This window comes from Dermacentor albipictus, unplaced genomic scaffold (assembly GCF_038994185.2).
Source record: "Dermacentor albipictus isolate Rhodes 1998 colony unplaced genomic scaffold, USDA_Dalb.pri_finalv2 scaffold_23, whole genome shotgun sequence".
Taxonomy (NCBI): domain Eukaryota; kingdom Metazoa; phylum Arthropoda; class Arachnida; order Ixodida; family Ixodidae; genus Dermacentor; species Dermacentor albipictus.
This window is the reverse complement of record NW_027225577.1, coordinates 2,499,007-2,511,027: the sequence shown is the minus strand read 5'-3', so window position 1 is coordinate 2,511,027 and position 12,021 is coordinate 2,499,007. Positions and strand designations below refer to the sequence as shown.

General features: G+C 43.8%; 1 protein-coding gene across 1 annotated transcript in view; it reads left to right on the top strand.

Moving 5' to 3' along the window:
• The first annotated feature begins 518 nt into the window (after window positions 1-518).
• The window catches only part of LOC135898890 (protein disulfide-isomerase A6 homolog), a 35,612-nt gene continuing 24,109 nt past the window's right edge, over window positions 519-12,021 (top strand). Inside the window, exons 1-5 of the mRNA XM_065428086.1 lie at window positions 519-679; window positions 3,883-4,030; window positions 6,939-6,996; window positions 9,178-9,414; window positions 9,878-10,087. Of these exons, the coding sequence (XP_065284158.1) occupies window positions 670-679; window positions 3,883-4,030; window positions 6,939-6,996; window positions 9,178-9,414; window positions 9,878-10,087 (663 nt within the window). The 5' untranslated portion in view covers window positions 519-669. The remainder of the gene's footprint in view (window positions 680-3,882; window positions 4,031-6,938; window positions 6,997-9,177; window positions 9,415-9,877; window positions 10,088-12,021) is intronic.

Sequence of the window (12,021 nt, the reverse complement as noted above, 5' to 3'; positions counted from 1 at the left end):
GTAGCGGCAGGCAAAATGGAAGCAAATAAATAAAATATAGTAAAATATTGCTTGGGGGGGGGGGGGGGAGGCAGGCTGAGGCGTGACCCAGATTTCGCGTACGTAGCTCCTTACATCGGATCAGATAAAGGTCGCAGATGCCAGCTGATTGCCATCTTAGTTCTCAGTAAAATTGCTTTCCCAGACCCTTTCCTGTTAAAACCGAATACAGCCCCATAAAATTCGGAATACTTTTTTCCGTCCTTGTCGGTTTACACCGATAATGCTGAACCGGCGGCTTTTCGCGTATTCAAAACGCGCGCCATTATATTTCAATCGCGTTGGTTCTTGTTGTGTGCTGCCACCTGTTAAAACTTGCGAACGCATTTACAAAAAAAAATCAAATTATCTTTAAAGGTAAACCATAAATGACGGCATTTTTAGGTAAAATAACGTTATTTTTGTTTTATAAGCAGTGTTTTTATAGTTTTACGCAATGTATTTTGTCATTTGGTTTTGTCAGCATGTAGGCTGCCGGCCAGCCAATCACCATCGGCCACGAGACTCGGTGCGGTTTTAAACACCGCCGCTCCAAATGCGTGGCTCTTCGTCATTTTCGCTCTTCCGTCAAGTCTAGTTTGTATATTTCTGCAAAACTTAACCAAAACTAACTTATTTCACAAGGTCACCATGGCAATAGGTAAGACATTTTTCCTAAGATGATGACGATCGTATCTTGTTACGAACAAAGACGGCGCCGGGCAGCCAGAGCTGCCATCGTTGTCTCACGATGTCGTGGCGTGGTCGTGATGCGATCGCCGCACGTATGGTAAATGTGCTTTTCTCCAGTTCACCAAGATGTAAATAACGTACTTTCTCGTCGTAGTAAAGTCAATTTAACTTCGGGCCGCGGCTTGTGCATAGCGTGATTATGTGCGTGTCACTCGGGGCATTGTGTGTCCACCCGCGCATTGTCAGCCCGCTGACACGTTTGTTTTTTCACCGTTCGTACGTCGCAAAGCGCGCGTCAGCAAAGTAATTTGGCATTATATTGATTGCAGCTAAATCGTAACGCCCCTATTTAATACCGTTGTTGGTCACGAAACAGGTCGTGTGCGCCCACTGTGTTCTCCATATAAGGGCATTTTCGTTGAATGAACAAACTTGCGTGGTTCGCATGTTATGCAAATCATCTTAATTTCGGCTGGGAGTACTGAGTAAATGTACGCATTCGAGGCAGCGCAGGCCACGTGGTGTGGACTTGAGAATCTCATGTTGGGATGCGTCAAGTGTCACGCCTAGTGCTACGTGTAGCTTTCCCACGTTCTGTCTTCGAAGTGACTAAAAAGCAACCCGCCCTACGAAGTGCAGATTGCAGCGCGTTCCGTGTCCTGTTAACGCGCGGCAGACTAATTGTGTAAAATTAGTCAAGGTCACGTTGGCGTCGGACATAGCCGAAGCACAGAACTGTCGCCTGCTTTAGTGAAAACTCGAGATAAGGGCATTGGATGACCGATACCATCAGGCTATGTAGGATTTCCGTTTCAAATCTGGCGTTGACTATGGTGTACTTGCGGGATTCTCAGTTCGGTAATATTTGCTACAACTATTTAATGCTTGGCCAAGCCACGTGAATATATTGTGTGCAGCTTCATAAAAGTGCCGGGGATATGTGGATTGCCAGCACGACAAAGGGGTGGGGCTGTTAACATGATGAAACGAAGGGCATTATGATCATTTTTATGAATACTTCTATGCCAGTTTAGTAGAGGACTTAATGTTGCAGATAAGCGAATCGCCAGAAAAGCCGTAGTTAGGGTCACTTTTTTGTTCTTCTGGATGCAGACTTATTACAGAAATTTCATTGGTTGCAGCTGCCACATTATTTGACTTTTTGAAATAGTGTGAAGTAAAACTTGTACCAGAATTAAGACTAAAGGCGTGGATCAATTAATGCCAATCATAACTGTGCTGGGAACGCAATGCTATGGTACTACTTGATGTTTGATGTGGCTTTGATGTCAGCAAGTCGTGAACAAAAACATGACACATTCCATGGCTTCATACTAAGATCACTAGTGTTGACACATACTGACAGTATTGCCACTAAGCAAGAATGGGCTTGGTGTAGCTGCCATGTTATGCACTTTCAGCCTCTTACAGCAACCCTTCTGAGTTCATTTTCAGTACCAATTAGTCTTTTTAGCCTCAAGCTGCTACAATATGGCTATTATAAACATGTTGCACATCAAACTGATTGCTTCTATTACTGAAGCAACTGTGGTGAATGTTGCTGTCTGAATATCTAATCTAGTTGAATACATGTGCAAGCATATGCTTTAACATGTCGTAGTTTAGTTATTTAGTGAAAACTTTGATTAAATGAACTTAGCCATCTGTAAAGAAACATTGCAGGCGTAGCATACAACATAATGGAACGTCGAAGAGGGAGAAAGTAAAGCTGCCACATGCCTTTCTGGTGGAGCTGTACGAAATTACGGTAGCATTTATGTGTTGCCATGGTTTACAGTGATTGATTGAAACTTTGCAGTGCAAAATTTCCCTCGACTACTGGAATTGGTATGAAGCTTGTCATATAATTGATTGCAGGCAGCCCCAGCAGCTTGCAATGGTTCCTTAAGGTGGCAGTGGGAATGTCTACAAATTTCTGGGAATGCATGGTTTCATTCACTGGAAAGACTTCCACTGCTGAAGTAAAAAAGTTGAATTAGCTAGAACCTGCCACTCCAGGCCTCTTGGGTTCAGCCATAATTTGAAGCCCGTGCATTCACCACAGCTGCTGTTGAAATTATTCTGAAGTCCTCGTCATCCAGCTGGGGGATATATTGTGTATGTACATTGACGGGGCCTACTTGCATCGTGAAATGGATAGGTTGTCTTGCATTAATGATGGAAGCTTGCATGCTTGGCAGGGTTCTTGAGCTGTAATGTAATTGCTAGGTTGAGTAGCTATGTTGACTAGTGTTCTGCTTTTAACGTGTGGAGTAAGGAAACGTAGGGAGGGGAAGGTTAATTAAAATGTTGCCCTCCAACCTTTGCTGTGTTCTAGGGACTCTCCATCTGCACATGGCGTAAATTGACAGAGTAAAGTGTCACCAGAGATTGTGCAATTGTAATAGATTGTTATAGTGCAAGTAATGAACAGGGTAGAGAGGGAACAATACTTGACCAGACCCACGTTGAATGATGGGCTAGTTACATATTTTTTCTAAACAGTGCTAAACATAATGCACATGTCAATGGCACAAATATAAGCTGCCTGAACGAGGGAAACATTGTGGCGATCAAGATAATAAATCTGGAGGCAGCCAAGAATGTCCATGGTTAGCTTGGCGCATTATTGCGGGGAATACAGAATCTACCCCCGAAGCACAGTCATGTACTGCTCTCTGGGCTACAATTCTGGTGCAGCAGGTATAATACCTTGCACACTCAAAGATTGCAGTTCTGGCAATTCATTTCTGGTTAAAAGCCAGCTTAACTGCGATAATCAGTCACCACACACGTAACCCCCATTTTTGAATAAGCACTGTTTAATAATTCCTAACTCCACTTTTGAAGTCCCAACAGAAAGATATTGGGCATGAAAGGTTTCAAGCGTATTGTCAACTCGTAGTGGGAGCGATTGATTGACAAATCTCTTTTCATTTCCAGGATGTTCGTTAAGCATTCTGTACCGCAAGTTCATCTGGATTCTGCTTTCTATAAAGCAGTGACTCAATAAAATGTCAGTTGAGAGTAGCGCCTTGTCCTGGGGGGGGGTCTTCTTTCTCGTGTCCATTGTTTTGCGCTAAACTAAGTAATTGTGGATTCTGTACTACTAGTGACTGGATTGTGCATGTGTCTTCATAATATTTTTTTTTTCTTTTTCGTGTATTCTAGCGGTTCTTGCCATATTCCCAGTCCTCTGCTCTGTGGCTCTGGGTATGTATGGGCCGCACACGGAGGTTGTGGATCTTTCCCCAGCAAACTTCAAGAACAGGGTCATCGACAGTGACGAAGTCTGGGTTGTTGAGTTTTATGCACCCTGGTGAGATATTACTCCTGGTCTCTTAGCTGTCCTGGCCAGCTGGATGAGAGACATTAAAAGAAAAATAAGTTGAACTGTATTAGGACAGTATGTGTCTACATTACCGCGAAAGCCACCATTACGGTAGCCAGAGGTGGCATGGCGAGCCAGAAAAGATGCGAAAATGAGACTTGTGGTGGTGGCTGCCTTTTACTTCCCGCACCAGCCACACCCGACGTAATGGATTTTAGCAGCATCTCCTCACGTCTAGTTATCGGTAGAGATGGATGACATTGTATTCTAGAAGAGCCATCGACTGAACCTAGCAAGTTTCAAGAACTTCTGCTGAGCTGTAATGGCCTAAATAATATGTACCAGTGCTGGGCTTTCAGCGTAAAATTTTAGAAATGGTACTTTGGTCTTCATTTTCACTTCTAGCAGTCAACTTATGCTACAACATCAATGAAAGTCCCAAAAGAATGCTCTTTCAGCCTAAATTGATGTAGTTTTTCTTTAGTACCCACTTAAAGTACACCCAACTAGGCTTGGGCATTGCAAAGAAAAGTGCGGCACGTTTATAACTCAGTGGTGATAATGTTTGCCAAGTACGTGGTGCTGAAATGGTTGAAAATTCAAACAAAAGGCCACGCGCCAACCTCTCGAGGGAGCCCTGCTTCTATTGAGAGAGATGCACACAAATGCCTTCATTTAAGATGCACTGGACTGCTTGCAGCGTCACCTACCATGGCACGTGATGACTTCTGTTAATCAACCAATGGGGAACACTCACTGCCGCCTCAGGAAGCACACTATGTGGCAAAAAAGGAAGAAAGAAAATGGAGGCAGGGCTTTTCTTGTAAACATGACTTGGTCCCTCAGCCCAGGTATGGGAGAGGGCAGGGGAGGAGCACCGCTTGTGGCAGCTTGTAAAGGCAAAGAAGGTGTCTCCATTGGCAGTGACGCTGTGCTCCTGTTGGCATGGTAACAGGACAGCTAAATTTTTTCCATCTCCTTTAATAATGAACTGACATGAAAAATTATTTCTATAAAACACTCCCCAGATAGCGGCTTACAACAAAAACGTGCAAAGGGGCCTGATGGGGAGGGGGGGGGGTGACTCTGAAACTGTAAGGTCCGCAATGTTTGTCAATGCCCATTCTTGCACAGACATTATTTTAGGGCTCCGTGTAAATGAAACTTCTAAGGCAACTGTGGCAGTCCTCTGCATTAGTTCAGGTTATCTGCATTGTAGTAAAAAAGAAAAAAAAAGGGAAAGGCTCTGCTGGAGTAAATTTTCTGTCCTGGTTACTATCACCAATGCAGTAGGCTGCTGCCATTTTCCAAACACTTCAGTTGAAAAACTTGTAATCACTTACAGGTTGACCAGATAATCTGTGCACAAGGAACTTGTGCTACAGGTGTTTTTTCTCAGCTCGTAACTTCGGTTAAGTTTTAGTTTCCCTGTAGAAGTCGCAAAAGCTGTATGATAAGCCATACCTCTAAAATGTCTGTAGGAACTATGTCATTGTGCAGGAAAAGTAGTTTTTCCTTACAGTTGTGAATAATCGTAGTTAGCTATTCATAAATGCTTTAATATACCCAGTGAAAATTCACAAAATCAATGCGAAAAAGTTAGAAGGGCTGTTTGGCTTATGTTTAAAATCCCAAGAGTTTGCACATTTGAGCTTATTTATCCCAGAATATGGCAGCAGAGGCCCCAACTTGGCTTTCAATCTTTGTGATCTGGCTATGGCAGCAATAGTACCCTTGTGCAGCAACCTACGCTTAAGTTATTTTGCTGGTTCTGACTTTTCTGTGAGAAAAGTCTACAAAGGCTACCAGCATTGAACTTGTTCTCAACATATATGTAATTGCTGAACGAGTCCATGTTTAATCTTTCTTGCATTTTCTGGTATCATAGCGAGCTGAAGAGGCAAGAATGTCAATGTCGCATCACTACTAGATTTTCACTTTTCTTTTTGGCTTGTGTGAGACATTTACTGCTGTGAAAGGTGCCCTGTTTATTGTCTGAACTATAACCTAGCAATACTGCACATCTTAACGTATTGGCCTTTTGTGCCTCTTTAGCCTTTGTCATGAGAATTATGCAGTGAATATATTTAGACGTTGGCCAATTCAAGGTTGAGCTTCTGAGCAATAGCTGAGGCTTGTCTGTGTGCCATAGCTTTACCATCTGTTTGTGTTAGCCTTGACATTTACTCGTAGTGAGCATATAATTTCAATATAGCATACGACATCCTTCCTTTGATCCTGTATGGGAAATATGGGGTGCCCAGTCTAGCATGGACTAGTACAGCCGTTTTTATGGCATAAAGACCAAAAAAATTCATAAAGTCTCACTGGGTACAATTAGCTATGAAAGAATTAGGTAAAAGCTTCATTAGTGATAACTGGATAATTAGTCATTATGCATCTTGATCTAGTGTGCATGCGATCTCTGCCTATTTGTGCACTCTAGTTTCAAGCATTACAGCTGTGTTGTAAATAATACAACTGTAAAATAAATATGGTGATGATTATATTCGACAGGCAATTTAAATATTCTTATATTCTAAAAATACTTGGTGTAATGGTGGTGAGACGATTGCCCGTCCTGCAATTTTTCCAAGACTGCTTCAATAGTGTGTGTGTGTGTGCGTGTGTCTATATATATATGCATATATGTATGTATATATATACAGTGACAGATCATTGCAGTTGGCCTTTGTGTTTCGCAGGCAAGAATGTTTTGTTCCTTTGAGATTAAGGCTGGAGATATATATAGGGAACGAGTAGCATATGCAATATGTGTTTGGCACTAATCTACATTTGTTGTCTGCTAAGTTTTGCAATAATAACTACACATTAATCAGCTGTCTAATTAGAACCGAGCTTTGTTAATTTCCTACACTATCTCTTCCTGTTTCAGGTGTGGCCACTGCCAGTCTTTTGCTTCTGAATATGCTAAGGCGGCTTCTGCACTTAAGGTACATGCAATACGGGGATGTCCCTTGTTGATTTTTGTTTTTCTGGTTGTCGAAGTGTTATACCCTTGTCACATGGGCTAACTTAAGTGCACTTTGAGCGATTGCATTTCGCCGCCAGTGTCATTCACAGGCTGCCACATGGGAGCTCATAGTTACACTTGCTGCAGAGCATACTTTTCGGCGAGTGTGTTCGGCGAGCACACTTCACGGTGGCGAAGTGCGTAGCCTCATTAGCAGTGTGTAAAAAGTAAGCCAAGTAATATGGAAAGCAGAGTCAGAATTAATATTTAATAACATATTTTAAAAATTGGTGACGTTACAAGCTAAACAAATGTGGCACACTGCAAAGAAAAACAAAAACAGCAAAAGCTACCATTGTTCACTGGCTGTTTACAGCCACACCAATTGCCACGCCACTAATTTGGAAGAACACTTTTTTTTTTTCTTTCTTGTGCAGCAGCGGGCCGCCAACATGACACTCGGCGCGTTGAAGTGCCCTTGCTCAAATTGCGCTTTAGTTTGCCTGTGTGACAGGGGTATTAGTTAATCATTCCAGTGAACTGCCATCTTTGTTGTTCACTGGCCAGCCCGAGTAATAGGGAAGTAGTGCTGATAAAGTGACTTGGGAAGTTTCATCACATCTTTGTTTTTTAAAACATATGTGCGATTTCAGACACTTCGATAATATAGCGGGTCACATACGTTCGCAACCTGGCATTCCAACTGGGGAGGCGTTGTTATGGTTCGCACACATAGACTTGCCGGGCAGAGCAGTAAAGCTGGGTGATGAGACCTTTAATCCATTCTAGGAAGGGCTGTGTCTGGGTGGCCGACCGCTTCCAAGTCCTCTGAGGCAACAGGCTCCCTTTTCAGCCCTAAGGAATGAATTCTGGCTCTGAATTCTAGGAAGGGCTGTGTCTGGGTGGCCGACCGCTTCCAGGTCCTCTGAGGCAACAGGCTCCCTTTTCAGCCCTAAGGAATGAATTCTGGCTCTGACAGCACTACTGAAGCACACTTCTGCCTCTGTAGTTGAAGAATATGGCTTGTAGAGAACTTCGCTACTCACACGCTGCATGGGATCTCTATTAAAAGCTCTAGTTGTTGCAGTGGAAAATATGAAGTGTGGCATGTTTCGTCATTGTAGTGCTGCAGGATTGGGATGAATATTTTCCGATATAGTATGGTAATTTCATTTTAAAACTGCGGCCCTAACGTAATCGGCTAGTAAGCTGACAATTTGGGGACTTCTGTTCAGTTTTTCTCTATGTTCAGTGCACTTCGAAATTTACATTTGTTGCTAAAATTGTAGTTTTTAGCTATAGCTTGTAACATTATCCTTGGACATTCATGTCCAAATTCAAGGAAGAATATTAATAACAAATAAGTAGCACTCTGTCCAAATTTCTGTTCTACTTCCATTATGTTGGAAAAACTAGGCTCGGGCTTGATGGCTCAAAACCGTAAACTTATGAAGGTGTCAGTTATCTATGACTTATCGAACCTTGGTGCTGTTCGTCATTATGGTTTGTTTGGAGAAATTGAGCAAGCCTTGTTGTCGTAGATGGGGCTCTTTCCAGTTTCATATTCCAGTCAAAAAAAATTTAAGCAAGCCATTTCGCTGCCTGTCTTCAGCTTCTGTAGTAATAATTTAGATTGCATAGTACTCTAGCGAGGCAGCCATTACCTACTACTGATTAGTCCTTGTTAAGGCAGTGCCTCTTTCTTCCATGTTTCTTGAAGGTAATCTTCAATGAATGACTAGAAGAAACATTATGTTCAAACTTGCAAGTGTTGAAGGAGAAAGTAGATATTGTTATGCTGTATGGAGAAAACACGCATATATTTGTAAAGTTCTTGGAAAGCGAAGTTCTTAAAAATAAAAAGCAGTACTCTTTTTATGGTCTGGGTGCACAGCCTGTAGAGGCACTTCATAAATTGTGCATGAGCCTGCATAGAGCATGCATCAGTTGACGATGTTTAGGCAAGGCGGAAATTCGGCTCTTTTAATGTCCTCAGAAACTATTGTGGGCAAGTAGCTTATTTTGGTTTGAAAGAGTTCAACTGCCGTGGTAGACTTGTGCAAAAGTGTTCATTCAGTTCATGCTGTGGAAATGGGAGAGTCGTTTGCTTGGTACTGGTTTTTGCTGACATTTTTGTTTGCTGTTGACCGGGTTCACCCAGGGTGTAGTCAAGGTCGGTGCTGTGGACGCTGACAAGGACAAGTCTCTCGGAGGCCAGTATGGTGTCAGGGGCTTCCCGACGGTCAAAATATTTGGTGCCAATAAGCACAGCCCGACGGACTACAGCGGGCCGCGCACTGCCGATGGTGTTGCGTCGGCTGCCCTCCAGGAAGCTCGCAAGGTTGTCGACCAGAGGCTCGGCAAGCGCACCTCTGGAGGCAGTGGCACTAGTGGAAAGGTTTGTTCCTCCTGGCCTTTGTTTCTGGGACTATATTAGCCATTCATTACTTGGAACTTTTGTGCGATATTACTGAATTTGCTGATGTTCTCTGTTAAATGAAAAATGTTCCCTAACAAAGAATTGAAATTGGTTAAGAACACCCCACAAGCAGCCATAGTATATTAAGGAGCCATACCGGATCTGCTGTCCAGTAAAGCTGTGTGATGAGACCTTTAATCCATTCTAGGAAGGGCTGTGCATGGGTGGTCCACTTGCTTCCAGGTTTTCTGGGGTGGTAGGCTCCCTTTCAGCCCTAAGGAATGAATTCAGGCTCTGACAGCACAGTTCAGCTCTGGTTAAATGTGGCACATAACATTGTAGGGACAGTGAAACCACGTTAATAGCGAGCAAATAGCCATGCTGGTCACCCTTGCAGGGAGGAGTTCGGCGTTTAGCGACATTATTTTGTCATCTCTTCCAGGGTGACGTGGTTGAGCTGGACGACAGCAATTTCGAGGAGTTGGTGCTGAAGAGTGATGACCTTTGGCTGGTAGAGTTCTTTGCCCCCTGGTGCGGCCACTGCAAGAACCTGGCGCCCCACTGGGCCAAGGCAGCTACTGAGCTGAAGGGCAAGGTCAAGCTGGGTGCTGTCGACGCCACTGTGCACCAGGGGCTTGCTTCCCAGTACGACGTGAGTGCTGTATTGCTGCTGCTTTGCTCTTTTCCAGCAGTACCATGCCACCATTCTAGAATGGCTAATCTATTGTATAGGGTCATTTTGCCTAGTACCCACTGCACTTACTGATATTCATTGTTTGACTTTAGATATGCTCCCTAATGAGCACATACAAAGCAGTTCCAATGAATGCTGTGACAAACCTGCGAGTTAGGTACAGGTGTGTCATCTGCTGTTAACATAGTGCTTGCATGTATCCATAAGCTGTTTGTGTAGGCAAATTGGAAATTAAAAAATAATATGGTAACTCGATGATTGGCTCCTCAAAGGGATGTCTAGTCTTGCTGTACATGCAGCATTGAATTTCTGTTTGACGGATGCCAGGGACATCAAATAATTTCAAATGTTGCAAAACATGACTGCTACAAGGTCACTGCTGCTTCATGCAAAATCGCACTGCAGTCTCTAATGAAGTTCCATAGTAGACAGTCAGGGCTTATGCATTTGTGGACAATGCTGCTGTGAGCCAGTCTCTTACTTATGTGCCATATTTACTCGATTGTAACGAGTTTTCCCCCCATTATTTTTGTTGCTTATACTCAACCCTCGCTTTACATTTGAATAATGGCAAAAATGATAATTGTAAGACAAATATTCTAAATCCCGTAGTTTTTAGTGTTACGGTGGCAACCTGCACCTTTGTTTCAATCCTATCCACAGACAAGTCAACCAAAGTCGAAAATTTTTTTTGCAAATTGATGCCATTTTCATTGTGCTTGTGTGCTTATCTTAGTTATGGTGCTGCTGTACCCTGTGTTCTTTCGTGCTTAGACTGTTCATTAATGAAGTTATGATGCTCTGTATTACGCCCACTTTGAGAAAAGAGCAATTTTTATGACCGAGAAGCTGGGAAACTCCGCCATGGCCCAGCTGCTAGAGGTCGACAATTCTTAGATGAAGGTACCAGCAGGAAGCCCTCTTTAACCCTTTCGCTGTCACGGACGTACCGGTACGTCATCGCGCTTCCCCCCCAACAGCGTCACTGACGTACCGGTACGTTCTCTATCGTGCGTTCAAAATTTCGCGCCTGAGCGCAAAGCTGGCGCTCCTGGATTGGCCACGCTATCTGTTGACTCTTTCTACAAGTTCGTATATTCGCCCCGACATCCATGTATTGAAGAGTATGGTGCGACTGCTACTCCCCACTTTCTCTTTGCTGAGTGGCGCGCGTGTGGTTATGGGTTCAAGGGCTGTTCTGCCTTCTCCGCTGGTTTGAAGGTTTTTATTTTTCTTCTGTTGGTGTGTCTGCTACGGCGCGTCAAGTTCAGGCGCACGTGCCGTTGCCTCTCCATAAAGGGTGACTCGATTGCTGCTTTCGCTCTCTCGCCGCACCCTCGCTTCCGACTTGCAGCAGTAAACATAAAGCCCTTCTAACTTTGTTTAGCCTTTTTCCATCTCCCTTTGTCTTCTTGATCACGCAATGTCCCATTTCTCTTGTGCGGGCGACTGAACGCGCATCCTCCTCCCTGCACGCGGTTACTTTCGGATGGCTGAGTGCGCGGGACCTTCGTCTGCTCATTGGAGCGGTGGCTCAATTCCGATTCAGAATACGAGCCGAGCTCGGATTCAGACTCGAACAGAGTCGCATGCGAGAAAGAGGGTTCCGCATCGTCAGATTCGGATGTTGAACGGATTTTATAGTCAGGCTGATGATGTTTACTAACAACAGCTGCAGAACACTGAAATGTGCATATTGCATTGACTGTTATTTGTATACCAATCATAATCAAAAATAAATTGCTATGTTCATTCCCTGTTATGCTCGTTCCCTGAAACCAAGCCGACACTGGGGGTGCGTCACGGTCAGAAAGGTCCGACAGCGAAAGGGTTAAAAGCAAGGCCAGTTGGAAAGGCTCTGTGGACCTTGTAGTGGCCTGGTACAGCACCCG